Here is a 24,478-nt window from a genome sequence, read left to right as displayed (position 1 = left end):
GAGTGAAACTACAGGGCGCCTGGTGGCTCAGTCGGTTAAACGTCCAACTTTGGCCCAGGTCATGATATCATGGCTTATTAGTTCGAGCCCCACATCGGGCTCTGTGCTCACAGCTGAGCCTGGAGCCTGATTTGGATTCTGTGCCTCCCTCTCTCTCTGCCTATTTCTCTCTCTGTGTCCTTCAAAAATAAACATTAAATAATTTTTTTTAAAAAAGAGTGAAACTATATCTGGGCTTGAACATTCCTTAACGGAAAATTATTAAGTATCAATCTAATCTCCTGGTATACACACCTACTATTCTATTTTTGCTTGTTTTTCTTAATTTGTATGTGTAAAGGAATTTGCCTATTAAGTTGGCTGTTGAATTTATTGGCTCAATGTACTGAAAACTTAAACTACTAATGTGTATGGTAATATCCCCTCTTTCATTCCTGACACTATTAATTTGTGTTTTCTCTTTATTTCTTGATCAGACTAGCTAAAAGTTTATCAATTATATTAACCTTTTCTATTGATTTTTCTCGTTTTTATATCATTGATATATTTCTTACCTATTGTTTTATTCTTCATACTTTGAGTTCAATTTGTACTTCCTAATCTAGCTTTTTTTTTTTTAAGAGAGAGTGTGCAAGTGGGGGAGAGGGGCCAAGGGAGGGAAAGAGTGAAAGGGAGGGAGTGGGGGGGGGAGAGAGAAAGAGGGAGGGAGAGAGGGGGAAGGGAGAGACGGAGAGACAGGGAGAGAGAGGGGGAGAGAGGGAGAGAATATGAATCTTAAGCAGGCTCCATGCTCAGAAGCCCAACAAGAGGCCCAATCCCATGACCATGAGATCATGCATGACTTGAGCCAAATCAAGAGTCAGACACTCAACCAACTAAGCCACCCAAGCTACCCCTCTTCTCTAGCTTTTTAAGGTGGATGCTTGTATGAGTGATTTCTAGATCTTTCTTCTTTTCCAATATGATCATTTAAGACTTTACATTCTTTGTTGTTAGCAGATGTTTAATGTGCATTCTTTACTTCTTTGTATAGACATAAATTTCCACCTGGCACCTTTTTCCACCCAAAGAACATCCTTTAACATTTCTTGCATTTAAATTTTCTTTCAGTGGTTATACAACTTAAGCTGAATCTAACAAATTTTATTGTCTTGTATTTTTGTTATCATTCACTTCAAAATGTTTTCCAATTGCATTATTTTCCAATTGTCTTATTTACATATGACTTAATTTCTAAAAATTTTAGGATTTTCCAAATTTTTTATTACTGATTTCTAATTTAATTTCCTTGAGACTTAAGAACTTATTCTATGTAACTTCAATCCTTCTAAACTTATTGGGACTTAATATGGGCCTGGCATATGTTAGCAAATGTTCATGTACACTTGTAAAGAATATGTATCTGCTACTGTTGAGTGGAAAGTTCTTTAAGTGTCAATTAGGTTGGGTTGGTTCAGAGTGGTGTTCAAGTGCCCTATATCCTAAATGATTTTCTGTCTACTTGCTCTATCAACTTATCAGTCAACTTACTTGTTTACTCAGAAATGAGTGTACCTCTGACTATAATTTGTAGATTTTTCCATTTTTCCTTTCAGTTTTGTCAGTTTTTCCTTAATATATTTCATAGCTCTATTAATAACTGCACTATTAACTAACTTTTAGGGATTATTTCTCTTGAAGTAAAATGTCCCCCCCCTTGTCTACAGTAATATTCTGTAAACTAATATACATTCTTTGATATTAATATGGTTACTCTAACATTCTTATGATGAGTGCTTGTATGATACATGTTTTGTTATCCTTTTACACTGTGTCTTTCACATTAAAAAAATTTTTTTTAACATTTATTCATCTTTGAGAGACAGAGGCAGAGTGTGAGCAGGGGAGGGATAGAGAGAGAGGGAAACACAGAACACAAAGCAGGCTCCAGGCTCTGAGCTGCCAGCACAGACGCCAATGTGGGGCTTGAACCCACAAACCGTGAGATCATGACCTGAGCCGAAGTTAGACATTTAACTGACCGAGCCACCAGGCACACCTCTGTGTCTTTACATTTAAACTGCGTTTCTTTTAGACAGATTTGGTCTTACTTCTTTAATCACTCTTACATTCAGCTTTTTAAATCAATATGTGTAGTCCATTGACATTTAATGTAATCATTAATATGGTTAGATTTAAAATTACCATCTTGGTATTTATTTTCTATTTGTCCCATATGTTCTTTGTTCTTTTTTTTCTCCTACCTTCTTTTGGATTAACTGAATATTTTAAATTACAGTTAACCCCTGAACAACCCAGGGATTAGGGATGCTGACCACTCACACAGTTGAAAATCCACATATAACTTTTGACTCCCCTCAAACTTAAATACCATAGCCTGTTGTTGACTGGAAGCCTTACCGATTACTAGTAAGTTAAAATGTATTTTGCGTATTATATGTATTATGCACTATATTCTTATAATAAAGCTAAATAAAATCAGAAGAAAGAGAAAATACATTTACAATGCTGTAGTTTATGTACTGTACAGTATTTACAGAAAAAAAATCCACATATAAGTGGACTTGTGCAGTTCAAACCCATGTTGTTCAAGGGTCAACTGTACATATGATTTCCTTTATTGCCCTGTTAAATGTATCTCCACTATTTTTTTCAGTGCTAATTCCAGGACAGGGGACATTTCTGCAAACATCTTCCTAAAAGGACTGACAGTAAATACTTAAGACTTTTGGGCCACATTGTCTCTGTTACAACTACCCAACTCTACCAGTATAGTGCAAAGGCAGCCACAAACATGCATCTATGAATGACTGTGGTTGCGTTCCAGAACTTTACTTACAAAACAGGCAGCTGGCCCAAGGGCTGTAGTTTGCTGAGTTTGCTGATTCTACCTGACAAAATTATGCTGCTTCCTGTATAGTGTTAAGAAGATTACAACAATATACTTCCACTCTTCCCCTTCTTATCCTTTGTGCTATTATCATAAATTTTGATTCTTCGTATATTATAAATTCATTTTACATTGTTACTATTTTAAATAATCATCTTCTTAAAGAAAGTACTTAAATGATAAAAATGTCCTTTATATTTTAACTATGTATTTACTATTTTAGGCTCTTCACCTCTTTGTATAAATCTGCATTTCCATCTGGTATTCTTTTTCTACCTGAAAAACATCCCTTGACATTTGTTGCAATGTAAATCTCCTAGAAGCAAATTCTCTCAGCTTTTGCCTAAAAAAGATCTTTAGGGGCACCTGAGTGGCTCAGTCGGTTAAGCATCTGACTTTGGTTCAGGTCATGATCTCACGGTCCATGGGTTTGAGCCTCATGTTGGGCTCTGTGCTGAGAGCTCAGAACCTGGAGCCTACTTTGGATTCTGTGTCTCCCTCTCTCTCTGCCTCTCCCCACCTCATGCTCTGTCTCTGTCTCTCAAAAATAATAAACATTAAAATAAATTTTAAGATATTTAATTCGCACTCATTTTTAAATATTATTCTCACAGAATAAAGGATCTTAGTTGGAAAGGTTTCTTTCAACATTTTAAAGATGTCATTCCATATATGTCTTCAGTTTGCAATGTGCGATAAGCAGTTTTTCTTACAATATTTGCTTCCCTGTATGTAAACGTATATTCTTTTCTATGGCTTTTTATTTTTAAGGACTTTATTTTTAAGTAATCTCTACATTCAACGTGGGGCTCAAGCTCACAATCCCAAGATTCAATGCTCCACCAATGGAGCTAGCCAGGTGCCCCTCTATGGCTGCTTTTCTGATGTTCTCATTTCCAGTAATTTGATTTTTTAATATGTCCTGGTATGATTTTATGTTTATCCTGCTCAAGTTTCACTGAGCTTCTTAGGTTATGGGTTAAAATTTTTCTTTATATCTTAAAATTCTGGAAACATTACTCTTTCAAATATTTTTTTCTACTTTCCTTCCTCCTTGGAATCCAATTGTTCTCTTTATTTTCGTTCTTTCCAGTTAGATTTGGATTGTTTCTATTCTTCTACTGTCCCTTATTCAAGTTTACTCATGTTATCTTCTGCAATAACTAATTTGCTCTTAAGTCTCTCCATTAAATTTTCCAATTCAGAAAATGTACTTTTCATAGTTTATAACTTACATCTGGGTCTTTATTATAATTTCTATTCTCTCCTGTTTGTTTTCATGTTTTTCTGTAACTCTTTGAACATATTAATGATAGTTGTTTTAAAGTCCTTGTGTACTAATGCCTGTAATTTTTGGTTCTGTTTCTGATCACATTTTTATCTTTTTATCATCCAGTAATGTTTTTTGAATGTTAGACATTCAAATGTAACATTACTAGATATTTACATTGCTGAGTATCTGCATTCTGTGTCTTCCTTTAATAAATATTATTGAGTTTTATTTTGACAGGGAGCTAATTTACTTGAAATCACTTTGATCTTTCTCAAGCTTCATTTTTCAGCTTTATAAAGGAAGGCTTGGAGTAGTCTTTACTCTAGGGTAAGGTCAACCTACTCCTAGCATGTTGGGATCTCGACCAAGTGTAATTCCTTACAGTTGTTCAATTTATAGTTTCTCCAGTAGTTTGTCTTTCTCTAGTAGTTGTCTAATAGAATTTCACCCTATGCATCCAACAGATGAGTATTCAGCTAAAACTCAAGGCAACCTCTGTCCAGATATCTGGAACTTTTTCTCAGTGTAATCCTCTCCTCTCAGGTACTCTGCCCTAAGTCCAGATACCTCACCCTCCCTAAACTTTTACTTGTCTCTTCAACTCAGCAAGACTGCTATGTACTTCTTACTCTTCTTGAGATCCCCTTCCTCTGTGCCATACCTAAAATTTTGCCACCAGCCAAAAAAAAAAACAAAAAACAAACAAACAAACAAACCCTTCAGGGAAATCACAGAGAGATTTAGAGAGACAATTCTTTCATATATTTTGCAAGTAGTCTAGTTGGAAATCAGTTATCTCATCACAGCTGGAAGTTAAAATCTCTATTTACTTTTTCCACTAAGTTTCAAAGATTTCATTTAGACATTTAGTACTTTAATATATCTGGAGTTTTATACATGATGTGAGATGGAGACCTGACTTCATTTTTTTTCAAATGTACATTTTTTTTTCTGGCTCCAATTATTCACTGGTCTCTACTTTTCCACATTGATTTGAGATTCCACCTCTACTACTTAACAACAAAGTTTCACACGTGTATGGGTCTCTTCCTCAGTATTCAATTTTATTCCTCTGGTCAATTTGTTCATCCTATGCTAATATCACACTCTCAAGTATTATAATCAGTCATAAAATCTTCCAGAGTAAATCCCTCTTTACAGTTTACAATCTTTAGGTGGTCGCTACTTCTTCTTAGCCTTTACTTTTCTGTATAACATTCTCAACCCATCGTGTGGTGTGAATAACCCTGTTGTAATTTATATTGGAATTGCAGTGAACCTACAAATCAATATGAGGAAAATTGGTATTTTTATAATATGAGGTATTATTTTCCACAAATATGGTATATCTCTCCTTTTATTTAAAATCAATCTTCTTTAACATTTCTTCCAAAGTTCTACAGTTTTCCTTATTTAACCCTTATAATCCTTTGTTACACTGCTTCTTTCAATACATGGTATTCTTGATACTATTATTAATGATGTCCTCTCTTTCATTACATTTCTGGTAGTCTACTGCTGATATAAAGAAATGCAACCTACTTTCATATATGAATATTGTATCGAGCCACTGCTAAACTCTTATATTTAGCAATCTATAGTCTTGTCCTCTCTATTCATATCACCAATACCTTAGTACAGGCCACTATTGTCAACTGAAACAACTTCTAATTAGTCTCTTAGTCTCTAGGTTTGCACTCCACCCTGGAGTTAAAAATTCTTTTTTTTTTTTTTTTGACTTATTTATTTTAAGTAATGTCTATATCCAACAAGGGGCTCAAACTCATGACCCTGAGATCAAGAGTCACATGCTCTTTCACTGTCTTCTGAGTCAGCTGGGCGCCCCTGGAGTTAAAAATTTTTACTGGTCTTGTTATCTCTCCTTTGTATACACTACTCCTCCTGTCTTCCTATCTCTTTGCAGCCAACCTAACTTCTCCTTATTCTTTTAGTTTCTGATTGCTGTCCTCAAATACATCCTAGACTAAATTAACTATTCCTTTTATGCTTAATCCTCCTCTATCTCTTATCATTCTCAATTGTTTCTGTCTCCAATTAAACTACAGTTGATCCCTGAACAAACCCTTCAGAGGTCTGAACTGTGTGAGTCCATTTATATGTGGTTTTTTTTCCATACATAAACTACAGTACTGTCAATGTATTTTCCTCCCAATTTTCTTAATAACATTTTTTAATCTAGCTTACTTTACTGTAATAATACACTATATGATCATATACAAAATCCATTAATCAACTATTTGTGTTATCAGTAAGGTATCCAGTCAATAGTAGGCTATTAGTAGTTTTGGGGGAGTCAAAAGTTACACGTGGATTTTCAACTGCATGAGGGTCGGCACCCCTACCTACCATGTTGTTCAAAGGTCAAGTTGTATTAACTTTTTGAGAACAAGCTTGTATCTTCATTTCCACATACTCTCAGAACCTACCAGTCTTTAACATGTTAGAAGATTGATACATAACTGTTCAACAAATGTAAAAATAAAATCTCACTTGTATTTGAAAGATCCCCTGAAATAGAATTGTTTGTCCCACTCTGCAGATGAAGAAATGCACAAATCTATATTTGTGACTCAAGAAACTCAAGCAACATTACTCTATCTTACTACTTATAGAAGGATGACAAAATACATAATAAATGTTTACCATAAATACAATTTTTTCATTTAAATTTGTGTTTTGAAAACTATTTTTAAGAAGGTCAAAAAAAGAGTTTAAAAAAAAAACACAATAGTCACTGGGGCGCCTGGGTGGCTCAGTCAGTTAAGCAACCAGCTCAGGTCATGATCTTAAGATTTGTGGGTTCAAGCCCCGCGTCAAGTTCTGTACTGACAGCTCAGAGCCTGGAGCCTGCTTTGAATTCTGTGTCTCCCTCTCTCTCTGCCTCTCCCCAACTCTGTCTCTCTCTTTCAAAAATAAATAAACATTAAAAGAATTTTAAAGAAGTTTTAACTTATAATCATCATCATCTCTCCACAGAGGCATAAATCTTTCAGAAATTCCAGAACATATGTTTTTTTAATGCAGGAACACATGCCGAAGACCATTTCCATTTCTTAAATGCAAGCTAGTATTAAAATCCTTACCTGTGTTACTTCCTCTACACCAGTCATCTGGTACTTCCTCATCCTTTCAAATACTGAATGATCTGCACAGCCCCCCTGTGGACCATATTTATGGGGATAGTCTACAACACAAAGAAGCAATGTCATTACTATCACATGCTTGATATTACTAATTACCTGATAAATGAAAAACAATGTCACAATTCATGAAAGCCACCAATGCTTGTTGAGCATTCTCATTTTAAAACCTGGCAGGTTTGTAAGTTTTCCCTCAATAAAATATCACTGGTCTCTAGATTTTTGTCATATAGATGATTTGTGAATTCTAAAAAAGAACAATAATATTCTTTATTCTAGGTTTAATTTTCCCAACCTTTCCTGCTTCAGATATATGAAGTATGTTAATACTGAAATTTACTTCATTTTGTAATTTATAACATTCCCTCCACATTAAATTTCATATGCTGCACATGTACACCTCAAGCTGAACTACAGTTAGACTAATATAATATTCTACTGGCTTGAATTCCTTCAATGAATACCAACTGGACTCAAGGAAAAGTGATTTAGGAACATGCTCCATGGCATAGTAAAAGCAGACTGAGTTTAAATTTCTTCCATGTGTAATTCAAGTGAATGCTATTAGCCAGGAACAATTTTATCATCATTTGTTTTCCCTTTATAATTAAGCAGTGATTATTTTTAACCGAATTGGTTCTATTTCCAGATAGCTGTTCCATTTTAGTTTAGTCTTTTAAAAGTTTATTCCATTCTCTCAAATTTCATGTACTTCTCCCTTATTAGGGTTCTCCATATTCATGAACATATTTCATAATTTAATCAAGTTACCATAATTAAGAGAACTGTCAAAATAAAAATACCAAGACATGGGTGAGAGGGGAAGCACTGAAAAGTCCTTAAGTAGTTTAAGACATAATACACAGAACTATAATTAGAAATACTGCAGGCAGTTTCTTAAGAAAATCTAGAACCTTGGGGCTCCTGGGTGGCTCAGTTGGTTAAGCCTATGACTCTTGGTTTTGGCTCAGGTCATGACCTCACGGTTTGTGAGATGGAGCCCTGCGACAGGCTCTGCACTGACAGCATGGAGCCTGCCTGCGATTCTCTCTCTCCCTCTCTACCTGGCCCCTTCCCTCCTCACGTTCGTTCTCTCAAAATAAATAAACTTTTTAAAAAAGAAAAAAAAAATCTAGAACCTATAGTGGATACTAGTGGCCTATTTCTTTGGAAATAGTAATAATTTTATTTCAGATTTATTTAAATTCTAGTTAACATATAGTATAATACTGGTTTCAGGAGCAGAATTAAGCAATTCACCACTTACATATAACACCCAGTGCTCATCATAATACAATACAAAATTTATTTATTTATTTATTTATTTTTAATTTTTTTTTGACATTTATTCATTTCTGAAAGAGACAGAGCATGAGTGGGGGAGGGGCAGAGAGAGAGAGGGAGACACAGAATCCAAAGCAGGCTCTAGGCTCCGAGCTATCAGCACAGAGCCCGACGCAGGGCTCGAACTCACCAACTGTGAGATCATGACCTGAGCCAAAGTCGGACGCTCAACCAACTGAGCCACCCAGGTGCCCCAATACAATACAAATTTAAACTGGCAGTTAAGAAGTAGTGGTATGGACAACCTACATTTACTGATATTAATAACTCTGACTTAAACTTTAAATTAGTTTTTTATTAGAGGTCAAGACTGCAAAAGCTGTAAAATTCTAATCAATAAATGTGAGATGATAGACTTAAAAAGGTACCACTTTATAACCTCACATGTATAAAGTGACTTAGGTAAGGATCATCGATGGATACTAAAACCACTAGGTGAAAGATATGAGGTAACAGGATATTCATGGTCACTGAGTGTATCACCCCATAAATTACTTACTAATTATAAAGGAAAAAGATAACTTCACACTAAAGATGTGGTAATGATCACTTCATTTACCAGGTAATGAAGCGAAGCACTACCAGTAGTAGAAAGATATGTGCGTCTTGACGCAATGCAATAAGGAATGCCCAGCTTTCCGTCTACAGTATTCTTGACAAAATATGCTCATTGAATCTAATTATGAATAAACAATCAAACACACACCAAAATGCAGAATATCCTAAGTCACGGACCTAGACATGTGAAAATCAGCAATGTCACTTAAAGAGGGAAAAAAAACAGAAAAAGTTGAGAACTAAGGGTGGGGAGCCTGGCAATAGAGACACTAAAAAAGACATAATAAACAAATGTCAAAAAGGTATTTTTAGTACAACTGAAAAAATGTTATTCTAGGCTGTACAGTATATGGTATTATTGAATTAATGTTAAAATTTTTAGGGGTGAAACACTACTAGCTATTTAGGAAAATGTACATATGCTTAGGGATATGTGTTTTAGGGGATGAATTTACATTTGAAATTTTCAAAATAAAATTAGGACTAAAAGACTGCAATATTGTTGGAACAAACTTAAATGATTTCAAAGTGGAAAACACACAACTGAAGTGCTAAATGAGAAAAAAATTAACACATTTATTATTTTACCATTTCAAAGTTTGGCTGTGGGAAAATACAATATCATCCAACATGTATCTAATAAGAATCTACCACAAAGGCTGAAAAGTTTTTCAATATGAATATGCCCAGATTTTTAATTCTCACCTTTTAGAATATTTGGGGTTATTATCACCACAATACCATCTTCTGATACTATAATTTTAACCTGAAAATATCCCAATAAGCCTTGCCCAGATTCTTAATGGAATCTAACTTGCCTGAACCACCACATGAAGAAGTTCCTCCATACCAAGAACACTCATTTTAATAAATAAGGAAAAATTATACAGGCATACTCATAGACAAGTTTATACACATACTTCAACACCTTTTGCAGTTAACAGAATTTAGATCCCTTGAAACTTTGCTCCTTACTTTAATTTTTATTAAAAAAGCCAGGTTCAGAGTTTGATATTATTTATAAATCCATAATTTTGTACTATTTTATTTTACTCCCATGCTAGGACAGTCCAGTCTCTAGTCACGAAGAATGTGGACTGATTCTTTGGCTTAGTTTTCCCTGAACTCCTGGCTAAGGAAATGGTTTATCTAAGATAACAATGTGTATAAGGAGGAACCCCTCTGCTGATGACTGTGACAGCAACTAGGCAGATAAGTAAAAACTGTACTCAGAATTACTGATACACAAAATATTTTGCCATATAAAATGGATGAAACTATACATTTTCAAAAGTTTAGTTTCTGTTCCAATGTGATAAGCAACTAAATTTATGATTCAATTAGTACATTATGTTTTTATTTTTCCATTAATGGGTCAGTGTGCGGTGCTCTAATTTAGATTTGTTTATTAAGTCAGTATTTAAGTCAATAAGAATCTATTTCACCACTTACTCAGGCTAATTAAATTCAATGAAATAAATATATATTTACCATCTGATGAAATTCTTATAGTTGAATTAAACATCTCCCAAAACATACACAAAAAGAGCTATTTTGACCTCTGAAACTAATACAACTGTGCATGTTAACTGTATTTTCTTTAAAATTAAAAACTTTAAAAAAAGAACTATTTTAAACTATAGTTCTGATTTATCATATTTCTTAAAACCATCTTAATAGTGCCAAATCCAAATTGCTATCTCTCACACAGACATGAGCACAGACACATGAGCATGGAACACTGATGACCCCACTCCCAAATAAAAAACTATTTAACTTAGCCTTTCAAAAAACAAACCCTGTGATCAAATCATTACAATCAATTTTCAAGTGAACTTTCCCTAAATGTCCCTGGTCTCCCCATCCCGCATGCCATGCAACTACTAGAAGGAAAGGAAAGGAAAAGAAAGGGAAAGGGAAATGGAAAGGGAAAGGGTAAAGGAAACGAAAAAGGAAAAAGTAAAAGAAAAGAAAAGGAAAGAAATAAGAAAGGAAAAAAGATGGGAGGGGAGGAGAAGGGACAGGAGGAGAGGACAGGAGGCAAGGGAAGGAAAGGGGAGAGGGAAGAAAGAAAATGAAGGGAAAGGAAAGAAAGAGGAAAGGGAAGAATGAAAGAAAGAATATGGGGGCAGAGGGACTAATGTGTTTACTAAAATATATAAACTTCCCAAAAAACCTTCATATCAGTATGTCACTTAACCAATAAAAAAGTTTTTAACTATTCAAAATTTTTACTTGAAAAACAATTTTACAGGGCATCTGGTTGAGCATCCAACTTCGGCTCAGGTTATGACCTCAGGTTCTAGGATTCAAGCCCCACATTGGTTTCATTGCCGTTAGCACAGAGCCTGCTTCAGATCCTCTGTCTCCCCACCTCTGCCCCTCCCCAGCTCAAGCTCTTTCTCTCAGCAAATAAACATTAAAAAAAATAATAAACATTTTTACTCTTGGCTTAGTTTGGCAGCCATTGACCAATAGCTCCTCATTATCCTGTGTTCAAAGGCAGACTGAATTCTCCAGCTCCGTTCCAAGTTAGGTAGGACATATAGCCAAGATCAAGTTGAAGGAATGTGAGCAGTAGGGAAGTGCACTAACCAGGATCCTCCATGCTCTTTTCACCTGAATGTCTCCTGGGAGATAACCTGGGAACAGCATGAAATAAAGTACCCCAGATTCTTGGGGCGCCTGGGTGGCTCAGTGGGTTAAGCATCCAACTTCCGCTCAGGTCACGGTTTGTGAGTTCGAGCCCTGCATCTGGGTGACAGCTCAGAGCCTGGAGTCTGCTTCGGATTCTGTGTCTACCTTTCTCTCTGCCTCCTTCCCTTCTCATTTACCCTCTCTTCTCTCTCTCAAAAGTAAACATTTTTTTTTTAATTTTTTTTTTAATTTTTTTTCAACGTTTATTTATTTTTGGGACAGAGAGAGACAGAGCATGAACGGAGGAGGAGCAGAGAGAGAGGGAGACACAGAATCGGAAACAGGCTCCAGGCTCTGAGCCATCAGCCCAGAGCCGGACGCGGGGCTCGAACTCACGGACCGCGAGATCGTGACCTGGCTGAAGTCGGACGCTTAACCGACTGCGCCACCCAGGCGCCCCAACATTTTTTTTTTTAAAAAGTATCCCAGATTCCTGAATTACTTATTGAAGAAAAGCTGCCTAATAAGGAATACTCACATTACATTGTCACAGTTTAATGAATTTTTAGTGCATTTTGTCACTGAATATGGGAGCTATTTGGTACTGCAGTTAGCAATGCCTTAATACATGGTGAAAACGTTTGTCAAGGAGAACAGAACAATTCATTTATACCTGCTTTCCAATGGCATTTAGCAATTTTTTCCAATCACCAACAGTACCAAAATAATCTTAGACTAGGATATCAGAAATTCTTTAGCAGTGTTAGTATTTACTGTCATTTTCTGAATGTTTTCATTTATAACTACTTTTCACTTATCCCCAGTCAGAACTCTTGCCAAAAAATCATCATATAGTTAAGTTGAAGACTGATACAGTACAGTAATAATGCTATCTTTTAACTAAAGATAAATCTCATAAATCCTATACTATCCAGATAAAATATTTTACATGCTTAGGGAAATGTACTATTATCACTGTTCAAAGAGTTTTTCAAAATTTACTCAATGCAAGATTTTCAGTTTTAGAAAGCAAAAGAGCTGCGAAGCTTGTTAGCAATGTGGTTATAAGTCCACCACATGATACATATGTCAAAATAACATTTTTGTTATATATAACTTATATATATATTATATATAATTTAGTTCAACTAAAATACTTCAAGATATAAATCATTTGATTAGCTTGATACTATTCACACTTGAGAAATAACAAAAATAATCTGATCATGATAGGAATTGGGATTTACCTCCATTCAAAACACACTAACAAATATATTTTTAATCTGTTTCTACACAGGCAAAAAAGAGCTACTACAAAGTATTTCTGGAAAAGAGAATTTAAACTTCCAAACATTTGAACCAGTAAATGTGCATGGCATTTAATGTATTATCTTACTGAATTCATATACAAAACAAAAATGTCCCTGTTTTAAAGTGTAACATCATTTTCTTTAATACAATAAGGGAAGCCAAAGAAGAATATACACGTCTGATTTATATAAACCCAGCAGTCCCTATTATATAGTAACCCAATAAAATATAAATACTTTCCAGATATTAATAATACTAGACACATTGACACTCTTGTCATCAATACATTGCCACTGATGCTCGGCATTTGAGCATTAAGATTAAGGTAAACAAGGGTGCCTGGGTGGCTCAGTTGATTAAGCGTCCAAGTTCAGCTCAGGTCATGATCTCGCGGTTTGTGAGTTCAAGCCCCGTGTAGGGCTCTGTGCTGACAGTTCAGAGCCTGGAGCCTGCTTCGGATTCTGTGTCTCCCTCTCTCTCTGCCCCTGCCCGGCTCACACTCCATCTCTCTCTCTCAAAAATAAATAAACATTAAAAAAAATTTTTTTTAAAGGTTAAGGTAAGCAAACAAGTACTGCCTAAAGGGTATCTCATCTATTTGATAAAATACATAAAGCTAATATATTTACAGACATAAATAAACATACATAGGTGTACCCACACATACATATTTGTGACACTATACATGTAGCTGATGTTAGGGTAGATTTCTTTCTACCATTCCTCCACAGTCAGGAGTCAAACACATATGGGGGCGCCTGGGTGACTCAGTCGGTTAAGTGTCCAACTTCAGCTCACATCATGATCTCGCGGTTCGTGAGTTCAAGCCCCGTATCAGGCTCTGTGCTGACAGCTCAGAGCCTGGAGCCTGCTTTGGATCCTGTGTCTCCCCTCTCTCTGCCCCTCCCCTACTCACACTCTGTCTCTCTCTCAAAAATAAAATAAATATTAAAAATATATATATTTTAAAGAAGTCAAGCAAATACTAGTATAATAGCACACCATCTATAGGCTAACATCAGCAGCAGTTGAAAGGAAGCCAGTAGAAACTTAAGAACACAACCATCACCTAGCAGGCCATTATTCCCCAGGGTGAAAGGACGGCCTATAGGAAGATCACTCAGCCTCATCCCACCTCCAATAAGTTGTATGGCTGGAATCAAGAGACTACCTATGTTTAAGAAAATCACCTCCTCTGGTCCACCACCTGGGAGAGTCAAGAAACTCCTGCAGCACTGTCCAACTCCATCAGGCAGGCTCCAGCAAGAATCAAGGGGGGGGGACCCAAAACTCTTCCTGTTTTAGGGAAGACATTCCCCTGCCCCTCATGTCTCTAAACACTCACAACTATCTACCACCTTCTGCCTTGGGACCCTCAAGGACTATTGTCATTGTAACCCAGCTTTTATACTCATGAGACTATACCACCAACTACTCTAACTCATTATAGGTATTTGCTGCCCCCCAGGTCACTACTTCCCTTTATTTCCTTATTTTTAGCTCTTAACTCACTGTCACTCTCCAACATCATCCCAACATAATTCTTAGTGATTCCAACATTAATGTTGATGATCCTTCCAGTACACTAACCTTTTCTCCAATGATCTTCTCCTACCTGAAGTTCTCACTTACATAATAATTCTTTTGAACCTGTCATTACTAATAAGTGAAACCCATTTACAGTCTCAACTTGCACATCCTACTTTCTTTCCATGAGCTGTGTTTTCACAACACTCCCTCCAACTATCCTGCAACACCACTAAAAACTTTCCATCTACCAATGTTACCACCTTGCTCACTATCTATGAATATTCTTTCTTCTGTTTATTCAGCTTAAATCCAATAGTCGATTATTATAATTACTTCACCGCATTGGCTTAAAACTTCCTTTCCCTTCCCAATCCCAACTCTCAACCAAATCCTGTTTAAAATGAACTTTCTACCTACACCCCTGCAAATGAATAGGCCTAGAAAAAACTGGTAACTATGACTATTCTCACTCAAAAATCATAATCTGTAACTCCTAGCAGCTCCTTTGTGCTACCTGGCATGGATACTTTATTTCCAGAGTCCATTCTCAATCTTATTTACCCAGTTAACTGTAGGCACTCACTGCTTTACCACATGAACAGCAGCAATAAAACTGATCGTGCCAGCTGAAACTATGCAAACTATGATCTTAATATCAATGGGGAAAATTATAATTGTTCCCAGGCTTTAAAATATTTAAATACTAAAATACTAATACCTTTTTACTAAATATAGTAAAACTCTCAATACTAAAACTCCTATTATTTATAAATCCATAGGACAATGAAAATAATAAAACTATTATTTAGTACACCATACTTTAAAACATTAGAAACATGAAGAATTAGATCTAAAGAAAAATATAGTGTTTTATTTCTTTATAAATTGTATTTTATATATCATCAGCTAGAGATATACTTTTTTGAAAGTTGGATATTTAGGGTAAAAAATATATTTCCAAAGCAACAAAACAATATTTACATATGCTTCAAATCCTGTCAGCACAAAACTGCCCCAACAGAAAAAAAAAAAAGGAATCAAGTGTAGAATTTTCCCTACATACTTTCAAAACTTCTAAAAGACCCTATTTTCCCTGGTCACCACATTAACTATGAAAATGGACAATGACATTTTCCCTCTAAAATTACTGACAATATAATTCCCATTTCTAGAAAAAGCCTTTGTTCAACTAATGAATAAGCCCTCATTGTGATGCTAAATCATAGGATGCACTGTAGTTCCCCTGAAAAGGCCAAACAGCATATTCTTTCACAAAGAATGAATCATTGGTGTAGAATATTCAGCCTATTTATAACAAAGATCAGCTTTAAATCTATTGCCTTTCTTCCAGTTCTTTTGCATGCCAAACTCTTGCTTTTGTTTTGCTGTAGGAGGGACAAATATAAATAATACATATATTGTGATACTACCTCAAGCAGGAAACAGTTCCAGTTAACTCTCAATCATCCACTCCAGGAAGAGGGAAATATTTACTGTTCAGATTCTCTGTCCAACAGAACTGGTACATAAAACACCCACTGCTTACTGCATCCTAACTAGAGTAGACCTTGCATCCTCACTATTCCCAGTAAGGCTTCCCCCACCTCACTGTGACTGACTTAGAATTTTGACTGCAGGGATGCCTCAGTCGGTTAGGCCTCAAACACTTGGTTTCAGCTCAGGTCATGATCATAGTTAGTGAGATCAAGTCCCGCATGATCGCTGATAGCACGGAGTCTGCTTGGGATTCTCTCTGTCCCTCTCCTGCACATGTGCTGGTGTGTGAGGACATGCATTCTCTCTCTCTCAAAATAAATAAACTTTAAAAGAAAAAAAAAATGAAATGTGACTGCAAAACCAAGGTCTTGCCTATGAGATGACTCTAACAGTCAAAATATTTGGTGTAATCTCTCCATTAACATGCTATAAATTACCAAATCCAATGAAATAATCTAATTTTTATTGTATTAATTGAGTTTAAAACAGACGGACTCCACAGACAGACAATGAACAAAAAGCTGTTTTGTTAATATCTGGAGGGTAGGTGGGTAGGCTTCTTGCCCACAAAAATGCCATTTATTCCTAAAGTTGCCAAAAACCAACAAGGATTCACTGATGGAGAGTAAAAAGGGAAAGTAGGCTATTATTTTATTATTTTATTTTATTTTATTTTATTATTTTATTTTATTTTAGAACAGAGGAGGAGTTTGGAGGAATAAAGGAAGAGCTAGGACACACCCCAAATGTCCTTTCTTCTAACTCCAGGGGATAGGAGTCCCTTTCTCCCAAACACCCTGTCCCCATTCTCCACATCCAGTTTCTATTTGGGGAGGGTGGGGACAGCACGGGAAGAAAGGCATAGTATGACTGTCCCTGGGAAGGAGAGGAAGCTGAAGATGGTCCCCTTTTCCACATATATTCACAATACTCATCTCCCAGGAAACAGAGATGGGAAGCTGAGACAAGCATGTCCTTCCCCATCCCTGGTTTTTAAGAAGAAAGGGTTAGTGTTGGGAGCCAAGCAGATCATGGGCATCAGGTCAGTAGGAGAATTGTTGCTCTATTATTCTGATCAATTATAAAGAGAATCACTAGACTCTAAGGTGCATTAGGATAAGACCCTCTGTGTCCACAGGATCTCAAACTATCTTATACAAATTAGGCACTCAAATAATGTTAATAAATAATCATGTGTCAACCACACTCAAATTTTTAAAATAATTAATCATTAAACCTGTAAAACTTACAACTGAAACGTGTATTGAAAACCTGTAACATACTGAATCAACATGACCATTATTTCCATTTATTCAGTCTGGGATAGAGAAAATGGATGAGTCCAGGCCAAGGAAGATGCCAGTTTCATTTCTTTTCTGAAGTCCCTGAGCTGTGGTTGCTAAAAACAAATATTATCAGCCAGAGTAATAGCTACCTTTCTCCTGTCTTCAGAGATTCTTTTCTCTAACAGCCAAAAGTCTACCCTATGTTCAAGGTTCAAGTCAAATGCCATCTCCCCTAAGAAGTATTCCTAAGGATCCCTAAGGCTCCCTCAGTGTGCACTACCCTCATACTCTGATGACATTTTGCTTAAGCATTTATCACATTCTGACGATATTACTGACTGGAAATTCCCCTGAAGGATTTTCTTTTGAAGTCTTAATCCTTCCTATACATTCACAAATCAATAAACATTTGTTGAATTTAATTTTTCAGTCAGCAGCTGGTTTCCATTCCTCTTCAAAGGTCATCCATTAACCAAACACCTATAAACTGCTGACTCCAATAACCTCCTTTTGGCCTTCATTCCATCCGCAATAACTAGGAACTGTCTGCAACTTAAAACTGTTTCTACATGAAGGTGTGCTCTAAATCCCTAACTACTTTACAGATTCACATAAAATAGAACCTGTTCAAAATGAGGGCGTGTATGCACATAAATTTCCTAATTGTATGTCAGTGTTATTTTTCATTGCGTCAATTTCTTTACAAAACAAGTAATGAGAAAAAAAAAAACTATTAAGTTACCAAACATCAGCAATACAAGAATAAATAGATACAGAGTACACATCCTCAAAGAACTTACAGTCTAGCTGGGATATTAGACATATATAAACAAGAATCCATTTAAATTCACCAAGTGTTAAGTGTTGCCGCAATTATCCACAGTTCATAAACAGTTAAATATTGGTTGAATTTAATTACTCATCCAGTCAACAGCTGTCTTCCTTCCATGCCTCTTCTCAGAGGTCAATCATATGGACCACTGACCTGTAAACTGCTGGATTCAAAACACAGCAACAACTCACCGATACATAAATGGCAGTAAAGAGAGGACACCCAGAACTGACGGGCCAGAAAAGACTTCTAGAAATATTATTTCTGAACTGCATTTCGAAGGATGAGTGTTGGTTTGGGGGAAAAAGAATCTATAAGATCAGTGTTTCTTCCACAAGGTTCATCTTAAGTTTCCAAAATGTCTCCTTTCTAGAGCTCAGGTAACAGACCAAGGCATTTAAAAGTCCTTAGTATATATTTCATCCTCTTGTCTTTTTTCAAATTTATCATATGTAAAATGATGTTTAATCAATCAGTAGTTGATGGGCTACTATCAAAAGCTTTAGAGTTTTTATTTATTTTTTTTTTCAATGTTTATTTATTTTTGGGACAGAGAGAGACAGAGCATGAACGGGGGAGGGGCAGAGAGAGAGGGAGACACAGAATCAGAAACAGGCTCCAGGCTCCGAGCCATCAGCCCAGAGCCCGACGCGGGGCTCGAACTCACGGACTGCGAGATCGTGACCTGGCTGAAGTCGGACGCTCAACCGACTGCGCCACCCAGGCGCCCCTAGAGTTTTTATTTTTAATAACCCAAAACTAGAAACAACCCAAATGTCCATTGACAGGTGAATGCATAAACATCCATACAATGAAATACTACTCATCAATAAAAAGTAATGCACTATTAATATACACAAAAACATAGATGAATCTCAAAAAAATTGTGCTAAATTAAAGAAGTCAGATTTTTTTTTTAAGAGTACATAATACAGGAGCACCTGGGTGGCCCAGCCAGGTAAGCATCTGACTCCTGATTTTGGCTCAGGTCATGACTTCGTGGTTCATGACTTCAAGCCCCATGTCAGGCTCTGTGCAGAGATCCTGCTTGAGATCCTCTCTCTCCCTCTCCCTCTGTCCCTCCCCCACTCATGAGCATGTGCTTTCTCTCTCTTTCTCTCTCTCAAAAATAAATAAACTTAAAAAAAAAAAAGAGTACATAATATAAAATCACACTTACATAAAATTCTACAAAATGAAAACTAGCCTGCAGTTTAGTGCCTGAGGAAAAAAGGGTTGAGAAGAGAAGGACTACACTGAGTAGGAGGAAGATTTTGGGGGGAAATGGATACATACACTATCTTGACTATGGTAATAGTTTCCCAGATGTACACAAATGCCAAAAAACTATCAAATAGTATACATTACATATAACCAGTTTTGAAGATAATGTATACCACAGCAATGTTTAATAGTAAAAAGGGGGGAAGAATTTAAATGTCCATGTAGTTGATGGGTTGCTAAACAATACATTCACCAATGAAACAACAGAATATTACACAACCGTTTAAAAGAAAAATGTTAATGGCAGTGGACACACTTCTACTTCATTTACAGGCAAAAATGTAATTTTTATATAGTCATTTGATAATCAGCAAAATCAAAAATATTTCCAGCTCTACAGAAAAAGTAGTTAGATATCATCCAATTTTAGAAGAGATAAGGGATATTAAAGATCTGGTCTAATGCCCTCATTTTATACATAGAAACTGAGACCTATTTACTTGCATAAAAAAAGTAAGACCTTCCCATAAGGTCACAAAAATATTCTAGTGCATCATCTTGATTTCCCTTCTACTCCACTCTCATACACACGGCATGCCTCAGTTCTCTGACACATTACCTCTTGTGCTTTCTCCCTACCACGTCTGTCACTAACTTGTATGATCCTGACCAAATGAATTAAACCCTGAAACCGTTTTAACTAGATGATCTACAAGGCCACCTTTAAATCCACATTCTAACACTCCCTAAGCTGCTGAAACCAAAAACAGTGACATCAATGAATTCTTAGTGTAATGTCTGAATATAAATAGGCAAGAAAGCAAGACTGCTTATGCAGATTATCTAATTTACAAATTTACAAGCCATGAACAAGGGATTAAGTGGTACTCTGACCCTTGTCATAACTGTTCACACTTCTATGTACTAGAAGAAAGTGCTTTTTACTACTAAGTACAGAATTGAACAAGTGTGAATTTAAGATGATAAATACATGTGGTTATCACCACCACATCTGAGTATCAAAGCGACTGGAGAAGTTATTAAATATTTTCACTGAAAACTGTGCCTATGTTCTTGTACCACCTCAGAACCCATTCCCTAAGGTTCTCCAGAACAGCAATATCATTCTCCATGGTGGCTTCATAGATTTATGCCAACAGGTGCAAAAACAGTATTAAAAGAAGAGTAACCAAATTCTCATCAGAATGCCTACCCAAAGTTGGTATACCCAAAGGTGGTATACCTCACAGGTCATTTACTTCTGCTGAGAATAACACACACACACACGGACACACGGACACTAAGTTCACTCAAGCATGTACACAGTGATCTAAACAATCACACAGTAATTAAGTTGTGAAAATAAATTATTAGGACTTAAGAAAATTCTATGAAAATAATAACATACATTAAAGGAAAATCTTTCCCTTTTATTTTTTTTTAATTATTTTTTTTTAACGTTTATTTATTTTTGAGACAGAGAGAGACAGAACATGAACGGGGGAGGGGCAGAAAGAGAGGGAGACACAGAACCGGAAGCAGGCTCCAGGCTCTGAGCTGTCAGCACAGAGCCCGACACGGGGTTCAAACTCACGGACCGCGAGATCATGACCTGAGCTGAAGTCGGATGCTTAACCAAATGAGCCACCCAGGCGCCCCAATCTTTCCCTTTTAATTAGTCATAAAGTAGAATATCCTTTGCTAAATATATTGAGGAGAGAATCTGGCTTATAACCACAAAAGTTGCAAATGTGTCATTTTAGAGCAGCTTACAGATTTCAGAAAAGCCCCAGAAATCCTTGGAGTAATGTTAGAATTGACAGTTTTTTCCCTTGTGTGAAGCAGAAAAGCACACGGTTAAGAATACAAGATCCATAATAAAGTGACATGTTTTCTAAGCCTTAAGTTTCTTCATATATTAAGTTGTGGAGAGGGGACTATGTGTGCCTATTATACTTGATAGTGTAATTATGAGGATTAAATGAAATAATGCAAGCAAAAAACTTTATATAGCACCAGGCATACATTAAACAGTAATAACTGTTCTTACTACTATTATTAGTACTATAACCTTAATTATTCTACTCAGAAAGGTTAAAGACTCAATTAAAAGGGAAGGGCACCTGGGTGGCTCACTCTGTTAAGGGTCAGACTTCCGCTCAGGTCATGATCTCACAGTTTGTGGGTTCGAGCCCGTGTTGGGCTCTGTGCTGACAGCTCACAGCCTGGTTCAGATTCTGTGTCTCCCTCTCTCTCTCTCTCTCTCTCTCTGCCCCCCCCTTTTCATTTTCTCGTTCTCTCTCAAAAAATAAATAAACATTAAAAAAAGAGAGCCAATTAAAAGTGAATGATCTGTCCTGTAGAAAAGGAGTAAGCTAACTACAGGCTGCTGCACACCTCAGTCCTTTGGTTTGGCATGCAAGCTAAGGAAAGTTTTTACATTTTTAAATGGTTGAAAACATTCGAACAAAATCACTCTTGACATTACTATTTGTAAGCTCTAATCCCACTATTGGTATATAATAAAAAGAATGTGAAAAGGCATGAACATATATTTTAATTGGATAAATAAAAAATAAGAGCTGAAACCAATGGTAAAGTTAAATGCCAAAAAAGAATAGAAAACTCAGTCACATCCAATTTCACTGATCCTACAAGCTAACTCATTATCTTTGGGGAAAAAGAAAGGTTGACATAAAGGAAGATATTTGGAAGTTACTGTAAGATGCAAAGGGGAAAAATGCAATTATAGGACAGGAAGAAATAAAAGTGCAAAAAAAGAGCAGAATATGCTTAACCTACATACAAACAGAAAAGAGGAGGGAAATGAGAGAGAAGATGCAATAACAGAAATCATAAAAGGCAGAACAAACACAGTATAGGGTGCTTATGGGGAAGTATAAATCAGCAAAGGATAACATTTGATTATAACACAATTAAAAACATGAGTTCAAAATCTGTCCATTATTCTCTTCCTCTCCCTCCTTTCCCAAAAGGTCTTGTTTGATTTTGAGAAATTATAAGGAAAATGTTTCAAGATTTCATTAAGTATCTATAAATAATCTGCTCCAGAGATTAAATAATATTTGGTATGTTTAAGGAGCAAAAGAAACAGAAACCACAGCTGAAGAATTTATATACCCTGATAGAAAAGGGAACCTGCAAGAAGATTAAATTACTAAAAAATTACAAAGTAACACACAAATCAAGTATATCGTAATTCTGTTGGAAGAAAGGAAGGCAGAGGAATTCATATTCCAACATGTGAAGAGGACTGTAGCTTAGAGCTTGAGAAGCGTCTGAAATACCAGGAGGGAGAACTGGAAAAGGAATCAAAGAGGGATGAATAAAAATATAGCCAAGTAGCATTAATGAATTTGTGAGTTAGCAAGTAGCTAAAGTCATAAATGCATCCCATCTAGAATAATTATGCTATTTTCTGTAACAATCCAGCATCAGCGATAACAAGCAGCTGGAGAGACTGAAAAAGTATGGAAACTGTCAGAGCTGATAGAGCAGAAAGTCAAGATGGTTAGGCTTTCCAATACATTATTAGGAGTGAGAATGAAATTGTTGATAATAAATTTCTGGCTGTAGAATGGAAAACGAAGCCAGAAGGAAGGTACCAAGTTAGGAAAACAGGCAAAAATTAAGAGGCTAGTCTAATTATAGTCAAAAATAAAATATAAGTATTCAAGAGGCATTATAAATTACAGGAATGTATTTCTGCATTATTTCATGAAAGCATTCTTGTGATTAGATGACCATGAATATATGGACAATGGTAAAATTAAAAGGAGAAGTCTAAGTACATTTTCTACTCTGAAAATGTAAAACAAGGACTCTGCTGACAAATTACCATCATATAAAGACCATGGTAGAGGACAAAATCTAACATGTTAAACCTTCAGTCTTACCAAGCTAAAGAGAAATCATTATTTCAAGATTCCAAAAAGAAATATTCAAAGGATTTAGACATTACCAAATACCTAAAATATTCCTTAAACACCATACAAATATCCACCTTGAAATTTACATAAGAAGATAATGATACTTCAGTAGGCCACACACACAAAGGCATTATAGCATTAAATGACCGGCTGATACCAGAATATAGAATTTCCAGTTCAATCAGTGTTGTTGACTCATAGTTCATATAGAATTGGTTGTATCATATCAACAAAGTAGGAACGGCATGGACTGACAAGGAAATCACCTCTTTATAATAGATCTATTTTTCATTAAGTTGAGACTTTGGCTGTGAAACTATTTTCACCTCAGACTTTGTATGTCTCACATACGTTTAACTATTTATATGCCTCTTTGTGAAAGGCTACTTGATAAAATTTAAGTACTTACTAATATCATCTTCATGATAAATGACAGAATGAAAAGGTAGAGTTCGGTCTTTAATATATCTCTCTGCTGGCTCAACATAAAATGTGCCACCACGAGTCTGGATGAATCCTTCAAATCTTCCATCAATAACAGACCCATGGCTTAAACTTCCTTCTTCACCTATTAATGAAAGGAACAAACTCTTGAAAAGTTAATTTGCAGGTAAATGTTAAATTCATTCTCCTTTAAAAAGCCATTCTTATACATTTTAAAAATGTGAATACAAATTTATTGGGGAAACTAATTTTCACATAAAATATATCAAGCTGAATCTGAGATGTGAACAGCAACTAGTACTTAGTTAAAATCTAAACAGTCAACTAGACAACAACAATCAGAAATAGAACATCTATCTCTCCTTGGCAATCATATTCCCAGCACCTAAGCATAGTGCCTGGCAAGCATTCAACAGTCACTCAATAAATAATTGTTACATTAACTCAAACTCAGAAAGAGGCAAGCAGATCCACTGATACAATATGTACTTTCAAAATAAAGATATTAAATAATCTTTTGGGTTTTTGCTCTAATTACATA

At 35.8% G+C, this 24,478-nt stretch overlaps 1 protein-coding gene across 1 annotated transcript in view; it reads right to left on the bottom strand.

Moving 5' to 3' along the window:
* Window positions 1-24,478, bottom strand: part of ADAM10 (ADAM metallopeptidase domain 10) — a 137,700-nt gene that overhangs the window by 49,001 nt on the left and 64,221 nt on the right. Inside the window, exons 4-5 of the mRNA XM_047075053.1 lie at window positions 23,903-24,061; window positions 7,268-7,368 (exon numbers count right to left, since the gene is read on the bottom strand). Coding sequence (XP_046931009.1) covers window positions 7,268-7,368; window positions 23,903-24,061 — 260 coding nt within the window. The remainder of the gene's footprint in view (window positions 1-7,267; window positions 7,369-23,902; window positions 24,062-24,478) is intronic.

Source organism: Lynx rufus, unplaced genomic scaffold (assembly GCF_022079265.1).
Source record: "Lynx rufus isolate CCGP_SWC_20201006 ecotype Redwood Valley unplaced genomic scaffold, mLynRuf1.p SCAF_13, whole genome shotgun sequence".
NCBI lineage: Eukaryota > Metazoa > Chordata > Mammalia > Carnivora > Felidae > Lynx > Lynx rufus.
The sequence above is the reverse complement of the archived record's forward strand: the minus strand, read 5'-3'. Positions and strand labels throughout refer to the sequence as shown.